Raw genomic sequence first — 17435 nt, forward strand, 5'->3', positions numbered from 1 at the left:
TTTGTAGAAGTAATACATTCAAAATAAAGCCAGAAATTTGCACTTCATTGTCAAATTTTGATCACTATTTGTCATTACCAAAAGAACAGCATGCTGAGCAATGATTTAAGATAAATGAGTAATGAAATTAGAAATATTACCAAGAACATTAGTAGTGATTTTAGGTAACTGAGAGCATATTCGAAAAAAGTTTGCTTATTTTCTGTGATTCTATTATTTTAAAAACGGGGCAAAATGGGCAAAATGTTGGGCTTATTACCAGTTGAATTAATAACTGCATTATGAAGTGTTTCATGGCACTTTTGCAAGGTCCAGTTCAAGGAAGTATATGAACCATCTGAGTCGGTTTCTATGCACAAGCTGCATTTTTCTCAACTAAATTATTTCACATTAGAAGACACTACATTTATCATAAGGCAGATCCAGTTTCTTATTAACATTAGAAAATTAAAATTAATATACCTTTACCTACTTTTCTTACTCTGGTTTGACAGGCTACCTCCCACCTTTGCCCTATTTGAGATAAACTGTGCAGATGAAGAGCTCTGAAATAATATTTCCAGAAAATAAAGGGGAGCCCTGCTATGCATGTCTATAAAAGGGGTGGGAAAGAGGAGGTGCTCAGATTATTTTCTTCCCATTGTAATGAGGCTCAGCTAAAAGATCTCACCACATGCAAAGCAAAGAAGGAAGAAGGACCAACAGATACAAAAGCAGAGTAATTCTAATGGTGAAATATTCTCATTAGAATTACTCTGCACAAACCAATAGAATTACTCTGCTGTTGATCCTCTGCTGTTGATCTGTTGATCCTTCTTTCTTCTTTGCTTTGTGATCCTTATTCCCTAATTGTGACCCAGCATGTGCAGCACCGGGGGGAAATGGAACCAATCTCTCAGCATCAAGAACTATTTTGTTCTTGACCAACACAATTTTATCACTAGAAAACAAGTTCCTTAGAAAAAATATTTTAAGAATGCATTCCCTGTTTGGGGTGACTTCACATACTGACCCTTCACCCCATTCCTGCAAGCCAATTTTAACACGCCATGTGAAAGGTATTCATCGGCTTCATGAAAATCTGCTCTCTTAAATCTATGGGGAGAGGTGTTAGGCCACCTTTCACAAAAATGGAGCATAGAGTTCCAAGGCTTTCTCTGTGGTAGTACCTACACTCTAGGATGCATTTTGATCAGAAACTCACCTAGCCACTTCTCTCATTGTTTGGTGGCTGGTTAAAACCTGACTCTTTAAGAGGGCTTTTTAGTCACAGCTGAAGGTTTCTTGAATTGATATTATGCTAATATATTTAGGACCAGATTTTTAAAAGTGCATTTGTGAAGTTTTTATTGCTTTTTAAGAAGTATTTTTATATCATCATTTTTATCATGATTTATGAAGTACAGTATACCACTTTGAATTTAGTTTTGGCAACACAGAAGAGGCATAGAAATGTGATATACAAACCAAAAAATACATTTAAATGATTCAACACCTGTTCAGGAACACACACACACAAACAGTTCTAGGAAGTGACAGCAAATGGGAACAGATTCCTGTACCAACTCTCATCATTCATTCTAATACGCCTCAATGTACTTAGTAGTGCGTTTGCACAACACTGAAATGGTTCATAACTTTTAAGAACTGGATCTTATTAGCATATTATAATGCAAATTATGGTGATTTCTCTGATGGAAAAATCACACAGCCTCACAAGATATGCAAATGTTGTAGGCTTAAGTTATCTGCTACATACATAGAAGATTAGGATGCAAAAGTGGGGAGGCAAAAACATTGACAGGATTGACAGGACTAACACTGTACCTGTCTCTGTGCCTGGTAAACGGCAAGTGTTGAACAAACGTTCATACTGAGAAGAGCACATTGGGATGGCATTGTAAATCATAAGCTGAAAGGAAAAAAGGAAAGTCAAAGAACCCATACTGGGTAGCAAATCATTTCCCGGGACCACCTTTATTTTTTTAAAGAGAAAGAACAGGGACAGCACATAATCATACAAGGTGAACCACTTTTTTGTTTTCAGGCAGCAAGGGATTTGAAATGTGGATCAGGATTTTATCAACGGCTGTCACATATTTCAAGTGTACAAGTCACTCCATTCTCCTTGGGCTGCACACACTGCAAATATGAATGCTTATTATTAGAATGGTATACTCAAGAAGAAATTCTGGAAGTATTTCAATTCTTTGATGTTCCTTTTCTTCAGCTGATTCAGCTTACCTGTTTCCTCTCCAGGAATACGGGATGTATTAAACATCCTCTCCCATTGTGCTGAGCAGAGTGGAACAGTGGATCCCATCAGAAGAATCTATGCCGCAAACGAGTGTTATGATTGCGTTTCACAAATGGAGTTAAGCACGTGAAGAAAAAAACACGTGTGAATCAGAAAGAATGCCAGAAGATTTGTGGATCCTTGGGGCCACTTCACATCTCATTTCCACAAGAAGAAATTGTGGCTCACCAACCTTCATCAATTAATATGTATATTCCACGGCATGTAAAGGTAAAGCGACCCCTGACCGTTAGGTCCAGTCACGGACGACTCTGGGGTTGCAGCACTCATCTCACTTTACTGGCTGAGAGAGCCGGCATACAGCTTCCGGGTCATGTGGCCAGCATGACTAAGCCGCTTCTGGCGAACCAGAACAGCACACGGAAACACCGTTTACCTTCCCACCGGAGTGGTACCTATTTATCTACTTGCACTTTGATGTGCTTTCGAACCGCTAGGTTGGCAGTACACGGCATGTGCACACATGCAATTTCCCTGCAGGAGGCTTTATGCTTGTGCATTTTCAGTATGCCAGCTTCCAAAATCCCTTTTATTATTATTTTCTCCCTAGACCTCTCTCTCATCTGCCAATAGTAGAGTCTGCAGAAGTTCTTCCATTTGCTCTTAAGCTGCCATATACATTACAAAATTTATCCCTTTTCTGCACCCTCCAGCATTATGCTGCATTGTGTTCATATCAATCAAAATGAGGGCTGCCACTAAGATTTTTTGTAATCCTTTAAATGTCATTATTTCCAAAATCTGCGATCATTTTCAAATCTCTTTCAATAGACTTTATCTGTATCCGTAATACAGTAAAGATTCACTTTCCTGATCCCAGGTGCCACTAAAAGGTGCCACTAAAATGCCTCCTACAAAGAAATATAGAAATCACGTCCTAAAACTGAACAGGAAGAGTAGCTTTCCTTATATAGACTGTTCATGGAAACTTGAAAGGTAGTCCACTTTTCAAGTGGCCCTGCTCCATGCACAGGACAGAATTCTCCATACAGTGGTACCTCGGGTTACATACGCTTCAGGTTACAGACTCCACTAACCCAGAAGTAGTACCTCAGGTTAAGAACTTTGCTTCAGGTTGAGAACAGAAATCGCACGGTGGCGGCGCAGCAGCAGCGGGAGGCCCCATTAGCTAAAGTGGTGCTTCAGGTTAAGAACAGTTTCAGGTTAAGAACGGACCTCTGGAACGAATTAAGTACGTAACCAGAGGTACCACTGTATCTGCTGTGAGAACAGGGGGAGGGTGCCCTATGGCTTGTAATGAATAGGAGTATTGAATGAACATATTAGAACCCCTCCCAAAGTTCTATACCCATGCCCCCATGAGGCCTAGATGGGAATTCTATTGATATCAGCTAGGCAGCATTAGAAGCCGTGTTGAGTCCAAAGAAGAAGAGTGGGACCCTAGCCAAGGGATCCCCACTGGCTTGCCCTTTAAACCAATTTTCATTTGCATCAATTTGTTCCCCAGCAATTCAACAATCTCATGGTTTCACTTGCTTGCTATGGGATGCACATTTAACTGTGGTGGACAAATCATGTCTTACATTTGAAAGTAGGAGGCTTCATTCCTCCTCTGAGTTACTTTTAAGCAAGTAATGAGGCTTTTCTTATATCCATCAGACCCAAACGTGTGACTATTATTATTTTTTAAATGTACATACTGGCTGGATTTGTTGTCTGTCCAGTTTTCTTCTGTACAGCAGTATGGAATGGATAGCATTGCCAGCTCTAGCTGCCTGTATACTGGTAGGAGTAAAATAGAGGAAATCCTAAAGGATAAAGAGAATGGACAGGGGTGAATGTTAGCAGAACCGTATGTGCTCAAGAACACAAATGTTATCACAAATGCACACAACCCGACTGCTCACTGTTGAAAGGAAAGCTTCACATGTATTTATTTTCATTTATATATAGTTCACACAACACAACAGCTGCACACAAGCTTCTACTTTGTTAGGCCTTTGCTAGTAGTCACTGTCTTATTCACATGTAATAAAGAATATATTACTTGACTTCTGTTGCACCAAAGTGCATGTAGAGTTGCACGTCAGTATTACATTCACTGAAAGTCATCTTCAGAAAACATCTTCCACCTCATTAATCAAGACACCAACTTGGTTTGCACATCACGCTAAGGCAAACCATGGCTTAGTGTGAATGTGTGAGCATGTGTGCTCCCAGAGATGAGACGGGAGTTGCTTCACTCCACCCTGGTAATTTTGCTGCTGAGATTCATGGAGTTAAGCTATAGCTGTCCAAAGATGGGCTCATGGCTCTTTGCTCTCTCCAGACTAAACAAAAGCTGTAACCATGGTTTGTCCAGGAAAGCCATACTGCAAGCCTAACATGTTAAGCTAAACCTAGGCTTAGTTCAATGTGGTACAACAGCAAAATGACTAGGCAGAAGGGAAGAGGCCGAGATCCCCATGCCTGGGGCTCACTCTTACCACAGTTTGGCTTAGTGTGACATGCAAACAGGGCAATATCTAGTATTCTATTTCCAGTCCTCAGGGACAGTTCCTGAATTTATGTAGTCAAAACATACATGAACAAGAAGGAGCTATCAGCAGATGACATATAATTTTAAAAATCACACAACTTAACAGGATAACCCTCCCTTTCAAAACAAACAAACACCCAAGCCAAATGAGGATGGACATGGAATACTGACTGACCATTGTGGAATGGCTTGCAAAACGCTTTGGTTAGCAAAACTGAAAATGAAAACATCCTAAAAGATGGAATCCCAAAAGAGCTCACTGTCGGCTGAGTGTGCTTTGTAGTCACAGAACAAAGCATCTGGTGGGCTGGGGTTGGGGAAATGGAAAATTGGGATCAAGGAGTGGAATGGAATATTCTGAAAAGGGGCATGGCTGGCACCTTAAACTGGAGCGCTCTTAATTGCACCATTTCATACTGTTTTCTCTAACAGCAAACTTGATGACCTTACGTCTCATCGACAAGGAAGCGATTTTTTACCCTTGCAGGGGGACTCCCCAGACATGCAGGAAAAAAATGATTTTAAAATACCCTCCCAAAAACAGCCTCTTAGTCATACCAGAATCTAATGCTACAATGCAACAGAAGTGCACATGCTGGGAAGATTATGGATAATGAAGCAACCCCAAAAGTGAGTTGCTTCAGTTCAGGCAACTGGCATGTGACTTGGTGTACAATTTAGGATGTTATGCCAGCTAAATTACATGCCCACAGAGCAGAGAACCTATGGCCTTCCAGTTGTTGTTGGGAATACAGCTCCCATCAGCCTCACCCTGGCAATAATCAGGGATGGTGGGAGTTGTAGTCCAGCAACAACTGGAGGGCATCAGGTTTCCCATCTCAGCCCTAAAGGAATTGGCTCTGTGGGAGAAATGATGACGCCTTCAAAATTGTACCATTTACTCACCATTGCAAAATAATTACTGTTCACCATAATTGGTCCACGGCCTCGGAGGTAAATGTATTCTTCCCACCAATCACTAACCTATAAGAACAGTGAAAGAGATCAAAATAATTAATTAGTGACATTCACCAAGTAAAACAAAGTGCCCCAGTTACTGGGACATCAATACACTAAACACCTGGATACACTTTGATTCTGAAAATGAAAACTGAATACAATCTCAGTATTATTTTCTACTTTTGCTAGAGAGCGAAACAAAAAATTATCAAGAACATTTGAAGGGCAATTTCTCTGATATTCAATAACCAAATGGAGTCCTTCTTTAGAAAGATCTCGCTAGTAATGTTAGTACAAATTATTAAAGGTCAATTTCAAAACATTCCACTGGAAAAATGGTTATGTCCATGTGGAGATGGCAGTATTGAGTCAGTGGCTCGTGTGCTTCTGGCTTGCACTCTTTATAAAGATTTGAGGAGTGAGGTTATTGCCCCTCTATTATTGTCCATGCCAAGTCTATCAACCAATGCTACTGTGTCCTTTCTTTTAGCAGCTCAAGAAGATCAGGTGACAGCAAAAACTGCAAGGTTTTTAGCGGGGGCAATTAGAAGAAGTTTTATTATTTTATTATTGATGTAAACCTCCAAAATGTATTTTGTCTAGTTAAGTTTTTAACCTCTACCTTCAGTACATTTTATTTTATTTTATTGCTATGGCTAGTGGCTGATGCAAATAAAGATTCTTCTGATTCTGATTCTCACCAGAATTAACTGAGTTGTTCAACTAACCTACTCCCAGTATCAAGTAGCTTCTAGGTACCTGATGCTTGGTGCAACTGGCTAAGGCAGAGTTAAGGATCTGATTAACCAGAGAAGCATCTGTGAATCAGTAGCATTGTGCAATGCCAAACTGGTTTGCCACATCAGCCCTGAGCATTTGAGACAGGTGCAAGAACAAACAGGCAGTTTTGCCTAGAGTCAAACGGAGAACCTAAGAGTTTCAGCATTTGCATGTGGCTTACAAGTTTATTTTCACCATGCAGGAAAAGGCAGCTAACATAAGGGTTCAACAACTTAAGATAATTAAGCTTCATTATGAGATTAAGCTAGTAATTTATTATGACCCAATATACCTGTAGGCTGTTAATACAGTTATCAGCCTTCCTAGCAGCAGGAATACAAATGATGCTTGCACAAAAAAGCACCAGCCACAGTGCTATGCCATTCACTGAAAATGGTGGGTTTACTATAAATATATTCCATAAAAACCTTTTTTTTAGAAGTCTTGACTATCTCCAGTCTCTGCAGTCAACACAAGAAATAGAATTTCTAGAACTAAAACACTATCTTTTATTTTAAGAAAAGAACCTTGGAAAATTCGGGAATAAAGATTTGAGAAGCTTTTAACTGCATGACTTCATGAAAGCATTCAGTTCATTTACTTACATAGTTTGTAGCCCACCAGGATTTCAGTTTCAAGTACCATTGTAGCTTTGGTCCTAGATTATGTGCAAAATCTTTGCCAAGGCCTTCCATCCTTTTAAATTCCTCATCGTTCATAAGTGGTCGCACTGATTCCAAATACTGGAATTGATAAGAAGAACTGGTGTCAATGCAGAAAGGTGTACCAAACCAAGTCAATAATTTACAATAGAGCAGCAGCAACTGCCAATGGGATACAGTGGGATGATCAAGAGAAACCCTAGTTACAGGATTTGTTGATGCTGTTGCAAGTCATCACCGGGAACCTGAGAAACAAGCTAACAAGAGCAACATCAAGAAGATGGAAACAAGTCTCTGTAAGAAAATAAGCAAGCAAGAGAGACTCGAAGAATGTCAAACTATCTGTTGCTTATATTTCCATTCAAACTACGATTAAAAAGGGTTTGCATCTACCGTCACCTTGTAGAAAATATCTGGAAATATTTTGTAGGTTGTTTTGTTTTGACTAGATCTTCCAAATGCTAAGCCGTGGCATTGTTTGCATGCATTGTTTGGAACTCCAGCTCACATCAGCCCCAGAGAGTGTGGCAGGTGATAAAGGATGATGGGAGTTTGAGTCCCACAACATTTGGAGTGCCACAGGTAAGCCATCTCTGAAGCAGATCATGTTGTTGTTTAGAAGAATTGACTCTTTATTAGAAGGTGTCATTCTCTCTATTCTGATGGTCAGGTGAGAGTGCCAATGTTTGTTCAGCAAAAACAACACCAAACAAACGCACATAAGAGGGAAGTGTTAGCAGGTGCTGTGGAGACATGAAGCTTGCAAAAGTACAAAAAAAAAAACCTATGGTGAAAGGAGGAAAACCTTCACCTCTGAAGAAGGTTAGCACAACTGCACATGAATCATAAATTGCACCTGACTCATCATACAAAGAACTGTGGAAACAAGGTTCGTGTAGCGGGGCCCAACAGTCATTGTGCAGGCATGAGGCTGTGTGTGCTGGTAAAAGGAAAACTGGGGGTGGGGGAGGTGAACAGACGGCCAAGGACACAAGATGGAAGAGTCTAGAGCAGAGAAAGCTTAGTGGGGGAAGGGGAAGGAGGCATGACAAAAGTAGGAAAAAAGAACAGGGTATGTGGGGAGATAAAGAAACAAATGAGACAATAGGGGAAGGAATGAAGTGAAGACAGAGCAGGAACAGACTGGAGAGGAGGAAATAGCAGCACAACTGACAGAGGAGAGGGAAGGAAAAAGGAGAAGTGAGAAAAAGCTGGAAGAGTGGAAGAGGTGTTACATATAAGGGAAAGGAAATGAGAGAAACTAACCCATTAACTGAGCTCTAGCTTATAAGCTATCAAGTCACATTTTAAAGCTTATGGAAAATTAGCAGGTCTCTAGCTATTAAACATGTTTTCAGTTTTTTAGTTCTTCCACACATACAAATTTCATTTTACTATAGAAGCACAGCACCACAACTTGCACAGTTACTATTTAGTTATCAGCACTTCCATTTGCCTCCAAAATTTAGCGTGAACCATTCTCCCAGCAGCAATGAAAGAGATCAGTTCTCTAGCCCAGTTTCAATGTATATCCTTGCATTGCAAAACTCTTTAATGCAAGTCTGGAGTGCGTGTTGAGCTCATCATCTCTATCAGCATGCTGATCCTGGTGGGCTTAAACTATCATTCGTTGTTACATCTGAAACTGTTCCAGCCATGTTAAAACAATTGTTTAAGATCTTGGGTAGTAAACTGACATTAAATCAGTTTCTCATTTCTATTGTAAAGGGGAACTATAGTTAAGCTAGCCAGGAATGGTGTCTTGATGAAAGAAGACAATGGAAGGGCAAGGAGGAAGAGTTTTGACCCAATACACCTTCTCCATGTACTAAACTGCAGTTTAGGAATCCATGAATATACCTCTGAACAATTCCCACAAATGGTTAAAACAAACAAAAACCTCTCTCTTCATGATATTGCCAGAAATTTGAATATGTTTGTATTACTTATCATTTTCAGAATGACAACATTTAAACAAGATCTTATAGTAATTCCTTACACTGTCCATATATAAAAGATAACTTGTGACCAAATTCCCAGAGATATTATCGGAGATGTTTCAGTATGTTTTCTCCAACTGGGCCCATTTCACCATGTAATAAATTTTGTGTGCTGAAATTAGCACTCATATTCTAGCAAAATGTTATAGACTCTTGAAAGAATATAATATGCTATATGCTGGGGGGGGGGGTTATTTCGTTTGGGGGGAAAAATGCACTTTTAAAATTGTTATCGTGGTCTCCTTTCATCATCATGTACTGGTGATTTTCATAATGTAATTCTTAGGACAAAGTCCATTGAAGAAAACAATCACAAGACTCCAAGCCATTTAAAGATTACACAATGCAGACAGAAGATAAAAGACATGGAAATGTAAAGACTGACTATCTTGCCGTTAGGGGTATAAATATAAGATAAAGTAAAGGTGTGCCCTTGAGTATTCTTGAGTTTGTTGTGAATGGATACAGACATACCTTAACCTAGAACCGAACGAATTAGAAATCATGTTACATCTTTATTTATGCATGTTTCTGGACAAGGAAAACAAGGGCAACATTCCATCTGGATTAAAGTTTGGGGGTGGGTTCAAAATACACACCCTATTTACGGTATCTTTAATAGCAGGAACAGGAAGACGTGGCAAAGATGTCTGGAAACTGTACAGCATTGGTTTACGACCCGAGAAAAGCTTCACTAGTGTCTGAAAATGAAACAGAAAAAAGCAACAGTTGAAATAAGTATTTATATTTTGTTTCCTAAACGTGCACTCTAAACCTTTGGACTTCCTTTGTACAAGGTAACCATAAAACACATGATCTCTTGCTAGCCTACTGCTTTCAAAGCTTGCAGAAGTTCTTTTTTACATGGCTTTTGGTTTATCCTCTTAATTCAGATCCCCTACTGTACCAAGCTAACCCTAGCAACATTCTCCTGCATTCTTTCCTCCCAACTCATCTTTACCCTTGTAATCTCCTTCAGGTCAGGGACCTAACACATGTAAGGTTTTGTGTATATTGACAGCACAGTACTGAACTATTAATCAACTCTTGCTTTATCACAGCCTTCCCCACCTGGTGGCCTCCAGATGTTCTGGACTTCAACTCCCACCAACCTCATGGGAATTGTAGTCCATGACATCTGGAGACTACCAAATTGAGGAAGCCTGCTTTACTGGAATATTTTCGGTAGCAAAATTGTCAAGGACGGAGGAAAGAGCATAGGTATTCCACATGAACAGCCAGAACACTCAAGTGTTTCATGGTGCAGGACAGGACAACTACATCCCAGGGAGCTAAAGCTTTTGAAGGGGGTGAGGCATGTACACCAGATGTAGACCATCTAGACAACACTGAAGCATGTTGGCCTTTCCACTGCCTTCCACTGGACTGCCTATATCTTCCGGAACTGCAGCCTGAGGCTGTGCCTTTGTGTGTGTCCAAGTGTGTTTATAAGTGTGCACTCAGGATACATTTGAGGATGGCTTGGGGATTTGGAAACTAGTTGAAGCTGGTGTGTGTTAATGCTTGGCATTTGTCGTTCAAGAGCAGTATTTATGTTCGTTTTAGATTATTTCAGTGTTTTATTAGACTAAGACCATTTTGTTCATCTGGGTTTTTGTTTTTTGTTTATTTTGGTATTCTATATTGCCTGTTTCAATTATCTGCTCTGCTGCTTCGCTTCACCTCCACTGTTCATTAGGACAAACGAGGCACTGCTCCACCAATCTCTCTTTGCTCTCAGCTAGCCTCCACCCAGATGCATTCTTACTTAATCCAGGGGGGGGGGTAAAGGCTATCAACTTCCTCCTTAGATTCAGCGTTGCCTTAGTACTGCTCAGCAGGGAGGAGGACAGGGACAAAACTATTATTAGCTGGCCCCACCTGGCGTTGGCTCTGCCTACTATTGGTCTCCCTTCCACCTCAGAAGTCCCAGTGGGCACCAACCGCTGCTGGATTAAACTTTCATTTTCTAAACTTTTGCAGAACACAGAAGTTCACACAATGAGCACAGATTAATAATGACACAGCCAATCATTGTTCCCAAGGTTCTTTAATTAGGGAAATAAAGAAAAAATGTGAAAACAAGTTACAGTAAGGAAAGAAGCTTGGGGAAAAAGCTAGACTGGTCAATGGTGTTGTAGTGAAATAGAATGCTGCAACCTAGTGAGTAAGCCAGTTAGGTTAAAATATCTCAAATATCTGAGAATTTTAGTCCTGGGAGAAGAGAAGCAATATTAGTTATATTTCTTAGCACACTTGCCATTTTAGTTATAATAAACAGCTTCCTGCCACTGTCCAGGAGTAAAAATCAAGACAGCAAAACAGATTAGTCATAACTATTCACACTGCTCAAGCTTAGCATTATAAGAAAAACTGGTCTTTTAAGTATTGAATTTGTAGAACATGCCAAAAATTCCAGCCAATGAAAACACCAAGCCAGGCTTGACACAATACTCTAAAGCCTTACCCTTCAGATAGAACCTGTATTCAAATGAGAAAGCTCTTGGGATCCTAGCTGAAGAAAACTATCAGACATTTAATTTGCAACCAGTTTCTATTTCCCACAGAAGTATTCAACATACAATCTATCATTTCCCCTGAACTCCTTTTTACAGTCAAGTAATATATAAAAGGGACAGGATGTAATGACCACAAGACCACGTTGTTGGTAAGACCTGTTTACCAACAGGATACATTAGACTATTTATGCTGCAAGGCTACACAAGGGGGGGGGGGAGCATTTCCTCCCAGCTACTTCCCCAACACCACCCGACACATTCTCCTCATGCTTTCTTCAAAATAAGGGAAGAATGGTAAGCCGCCACCCACCTCCCTGTAACACTGAGGAAGCTGCAAGTTCCTGACAGAAGTGGAATTTGGCTTGAGGTCCTTTTACCAAGGCTTGTGTTCCACTACCGAGAGAAACTAGTCACACTGTGGTCCTTTGGGAAGGCTAATTGTGTTGAACATTTAGCTATTCAAATATTGCAGTCAAGAGTAGCCAAGCTTCACCCAAGTGGAGGGCTATTCTGCCAGTTCACAAAATGTAACCAAGGGGAAATTTTTGAAGAATAAGCAGCAGCACCTCAGTGGCATTCCTTGGTTTCCATTAAATATTAAGGGGCAGTAATAAGAAGGAACTGGGAAGAAAAATATTGAAGCTGCGCCCCTGAAAACTAAGTTACTAATGGCAGATATAATCAAATAAGTGTCACATCAATTACATATTCCAAAATATAGAGTGATAAAAATCTCTTACCATCCATATCTTGGTTCCTGTGGAAAGTTTGCCATGTTCAGCAAACATCCACCCATGGTAGGAAAGCAGCATCTTTAGCGTGTAGCGCATGGAGAAAATGAGGGCCACCCAGAGCCCCGTCCCAAAAAGAATCCCACTGACAATACCTTGTGTTTGGTTGGACATATAGCCTCTGTTAAAAAATAAAGAGAGAGAGAGCATCTGTTACTCCAAGAATTCTGGACAAATGTAAAAGAGTGAAGCATACCAAAGTAAGCCACTGTTAGTAAGAAGAGATCATTCTGAACATTAGGACTGTGCTGAAATAGACCTCCAAATTCACCAAGGCAGCATGTTTGAGGGGGTGGCGTGTTTGATTATTTTCAGGCTAGGCCCCCAAAATGGCACAAATGATTAGGAGGAATATACTTATTATGGCAGCCTCCCCTTTTCTTTTACTGTTTAAAAAACAACATTTATAGCAGTGGTGGCTATAACAGAGCCCCAGCCATGATGGTCCCCCTAATGCCCTTAGAATGTGAGACTAGTGTATTTGCGGGGTGGTCAATTGCCCTTGGCTAGTGCTGGTGGCAGCCTTTTTAAAATTGTAAGAGGTGGGGGAAGAGGAAGCTGCCAATACTACCATGGTAAATGCCTTATTAGCATGTTTCAACCCCACCCCCACCTGCACCCACTGTTTCAGAAGAGGTACACATGTCAGGGCAGGTGCACTGTTTCATGGCTGTAGATCTAAAGGATGGCTGTGTTTCAGTTCTTGCATTTTTTTTTCTAAGAAAGCACAAATTAAATGTGAACTGGATCAAATTTCTTCCTCATTCCTCATGCCAAGAAATGAAATTTCTCAGAGCTCTTTGTGAGTTCTTAATGCACACGCACACATAGAGAGAGCTATATTGTGGTCCATAGACCCAGAATAGCTTGGTGCACCGTGTACTTGTCTCTGCATATGGATATAGAGACACTTAACTCTTCTCACTCCCCAACACTGTTGATAGAGCAGCAACTGCAAGGTAAGCATATAAAGGGGGGGGGGAGGGAACAAGATAGGATTCTACTGTATCATTATTATCTCACTGTACTCTTGAGCCAGGCTGAAAAGTGACGTACTACCCATCATTAACACTAACCAGAAAAATCTATTCAATGCAAAGAGAGAGTTTACTTACGTCGTATCAAGGGTCTGGTTGATTTTAGCTATTAGTCCCAATGAAGGATCTATTTTGGCATACATTGTTGACATAACTCCTACTACTACAATAAGCCAGCTGGATGGACTAGCAGGATAGACTCCTGTGATGATGCCATTCTGGAAAGGCAAGAACATAAAAAGAGCCCTACTGAGTCACAAGAATATTATACTTTAATTTTCTGGATTCCAATGCACCCATTTAACACTTCCCAGACATATTTAGTGAACATATCCATGCGAATGCAAACTAACTCACGGCGGACTAACTCAGTGTTCTTTATGGAACACTGTTATGTATAATTAGCAAGAATGACGTGTGGATGAACTTCTTTTTAAAATGTATTGGAGACTGGTAAATAAGGCAATAGTGTAAAGATGGCAATATCTGGGAAGCTAAAAATCAGCACAGGACCCTCCAAACTGCACCCACCAAACCGGGAAGGGGTAGGGCGATACATGCCCACAACTATGATAGGCCCTTATGATGGATGTTTTCCTCACCTGGACTATCTCCTAGCATAGAAAGGCAGGCCCTAACAAAGGGGAAGAGCTCCTGGATCGCCAAATAACTTTATCTGGCAATCAGATGGCATACAAGAAAGCCCTTTCATTTCCTTCTCTTGCCCATACAGCACTAGTGAGATATACCAGATGAGTCAAATGAGGTTTATATCTAAGTGGGGATTTGAACCCAGGTCTGCCTGGTCCAAGATCAACACCCAATACAATGCATCACTTTCCTAAGGGTCTACTTTTCCATGGCAGTAGGCAGTTCAGATGAAGTGAAAGTAAAGAAAGTGAGGGGAACATTTCATGGGTTTTCACTAACTCTATTTCAACATTTCAGAGTAAGATTCACACTCTATCTGGTTCCCACATTTCTGAAACATGTGGTTGCTAGTTAACCCAGGAGGAGGAAGACTTGGCAAGCAGCAGAGTGTTGCTTAACCACACCTCTACTCTGGTTCTGCTCTGGCCAGACTTCATTTTGGTCTTTAAATCTAACCCAAAAGAAAAATAGCCAGGAGGGATTACAGCCAGGAGGGGGGAAATGGACAGGGGTGGTGTATATACACACATCAACCAAAACTAGTGCTAAAATGCAAAATTGGGTATTCAGAAACCCTTGTTTGCTGCATAATATATGCCTCAGTCCCAAGTATAGTTTCAGATCTGCAATATGAGTTACCTTGAATCTGATGAATTTCTTCTTCCATGAGTAGAGACCAGATAGATAGATCTGCCTGAGAGCTTCATGGCTCATACGCAGATCAATTCCATCTGGGGTTACAGTAAACTGAAAAGCAACTGCCTGGTGGGCTTCCGCCATTTTTAGAATTTACCTGGCAAAGAAGAACAAACAAATGTTTATTAGTAGCTACTTAATTTGCATGAGAGAATTAGAAGCCAAGAACATGATATCTACTGCAAATTTGTAAAGGCGAGTAATCATCATCTTTGTTTACTGAAGGTATCAAATACTGCTTGAGTGCTACTCCAGTCTACATCATTAGGCAGCATTCAGTCATTTATACCTTCACCAGTAAGCCAAACTATGGATGAGCCTTTTGGTCATGCACAAAGCCCTTGCACATGTAAGCAAAAATGTTGGCTAGTCTTCCATTAACTATAGTTTCCAGTTTTGTTGGAACTGGGAAACTATGATTTAACAGATTTGGAGCAAACCAAGATAGTAAGCCATAGTTAATGGTATGTTTTCCACCTTTCACAGCTGGGTTATGTGTGTGGCCAAAAGGCTCAGTCATATCTTAGCCTAGATATGCCTCATCACACATGAGAGCCCACAATAACTTCAACAAGGCAACTGACAACAAGTCTGTGCTCTGGAGTAATCACATTTTCTCATTAAGAACAAGTGCTATAGTGAAGCCAGACATTGCTTGCCAGAACCAAGATATTATTTATGGTCATAAACTCACAGGAAAGATTTCAAGTAAAGCTTTTAAGCAACTGTTTTTCATATACAGATTTAACACCCTATTACTCCAGTGTAACGAATACTTAGAACATCCACTTCCATTAACAAGCAGAGTTCTTTTAGAGCAAATTTGGCAATTTGGTTCATTGCCCAACAACAGCCCAGCTCCTCTCTCCCCATTTCCCAATCCATCCAAACCATAACTGGATTAAGTTTTGCCACAATAAAAATGAATACTCTTTTTAAAAAAAGAGATAAATGAACATTTAATTGAATACAATGCTTTAAAATATATTTTTGGGCAGGATTGATGGCTGAATCAGCATTGGAATTGCTATGTACCAGTAAATCTTGCATAGTGGAAAGAAACTGGGTTCCTCACATAGGAGAATAAAGCGTAAACGTTTCGATGATATATTGTAAGCTGCTGAAAAGATGGCTGCTTGTCAAAATCCATAAGCACATTCATGGCTGAGGAGGGGCTACCTGATTTATATCTCATTCTCTTCTTTGGTACACTATGACCTACAGCAGGGGTAAGGAAACCTGTAGGCCTCTAGATGATTTTGGACTTCCAGCTCCCTATCACAGACCCACTCAGTATGGCCAGTGGTGAGGCACGTTGGGAGTTGTAGTCCAACAACATGTGCTAAAGGCTTCCCACAACTAACCTACAGCTTTCTTTAAAACAAATGTGCCTAGATAAAGCTGATCTTCATGTAGCGATACAACATTAGCCACAGACAAAGTCACAGATTGGGGATGGGACTAGTATATAGCCAGGAAAGAGTGACAGAGGATTAAGGGAAGATTGGCTTTAAAAGGAAGACACAAGAATGAAATGACCATGCAGAGGACAACTTTATCATATTTGCTGTCAGTGTTAACCCTGGAAGCGCAGGTATATGCCACTGGGCAAATGAAACAAATGAAAAATAGTTGGGGACCAAACACCTCCTCTTATAATGAATACAGGACTTCAACATTCTTTGCAGTAGTCAAGCATGATACAAGTTTAAATGGAAGCTTCCATTTCTACATCAGGTCTGTGACAACATTACTGTTCACTGGCAGAATGAGAGCTGCTTCCTTCCCCGGTGGAGGAGGGCCCAGAGCTTTGTAGCAGAGCTTGTGGCTTTGCATGCAAAACTAGGATCTCCAGTTAAAATTATCCAGTAGCAGTTGATTGCAAAACGTCTGTCCAAAATCTTCAAGAGCTGCTTCCTGAGTAGGCAAAATTGCTCTAGATGGGCAAATATTCCGATCTGCTATGAAGCAGCTTCCTGTGTTCTTTGTGGCTGGTTTGATTCTCATTTCTAACTTCTTCAGCAATGAATTCTAGGCAAGATATATGAATAGTTGCATGAAAATTAGAGTTAACTGTATTTCATGTAAAGAGAAAACTAGGGTCTCAGACACTGATGTTAAAAACTAGCTTTCTCCCCCCGCCCCTCTAAATTTTAAAACTGAATGCTTTTTCCTTTCCACCACATGAATTCCCAAAGAAAATGCTCACTCAATACAGTGGTTCCTCGGGTTAAGAACTTAATTCTTTCCGGAGGTCCGTTCTTAACCTGAAACTGTTCTTAACCTGAAGCACCACTTTAGCTAACGGGGCCTCCTGCTGCTGCTGCGCCGCCGCTGCACAATTTCTGTTCTCATCCTGAAGGAAAGTTCTTAACCCGAGGTACTATTTCTGGGTTAGCGGAGTCTGTAACCTGAAGCGTATGTAACCCGAGGTACTACTGTATTATTTCTCTGCACCAGTTATTATCAACTGGGGGTCCACGGACCCCCAGGGATTTTACGTAACCCACCCAGGGGTTCCA

General features: G+C 40.6%; 1 protein-coding gene across 10 annotated transcripts in view; it reads right to left on the bottom strand.

Moving 5' to 3' along the window:
- The window catches only part of CPT1A (carnitine palmitoyltransferase 1A), a 45001-nt gene that overhangs the window by 18010 nt on the left and 9556 nt on the right, over positions 1 to 17435 (bottom strand). For 5 of the 10 annotated variants that reach the window (XM_083480026.1, XM_083480028.1, XM_083480027.1 and 2 more), the window contains exons 2-9: positions 14857 to 15010; positions 13645 to 13784; positions 12479 to 12650; positions 9819 to 9920; positions 7163 to 7300; positions 5724 to 5801; positions 3979 to 4086; positions 1828 to 1912 (exon numbers count right to left, since the gene is read on the bottom strand). In XM_083480026.1, the coding sequence (XP_083336152.1) occupies positions 1828 to 1912; positions 3979 to 4086; positions 5724 to 5801; positions 7163 to 7300; positions 9819 to 9920; positions 12479 to 12650; positions 13645 to 13784; positions 14857 to 14997 (964 nt within the window). In that variant the 5' untranslated portion in view covers positions 14998 to 15010. Of the gene's footprint in view, positions 1 to 1827; positions 1913 to 2244; positions 2333 to 3978; positions 4087 to 5723; positions 5802 to 7162; positions 7301 to 9818; positions 9921 to 12478; positions 12651 to 13644; positions 13785 to 14856; positions 15011 to 17435 lie in introns of all 10 variants that reach the window. The other 5 variants (XM_083480020.1, XM_083480023.1, XM_083480025.1 and 2 more) reach the window with 1 other exon arrangement.

Source organism: Podarcis liolepis (assembly GCF_965112155.1).
Source record: "Podarcis liolepis genome assembly, chromosome: 1".
Taxonomy (NCBI): domain Eukaryota; kingdom Metazoa; phylum Chordata; class Lepidosauria; order Squamata; family Lacertidae; genus Podarcis; species Podarcis liolepis.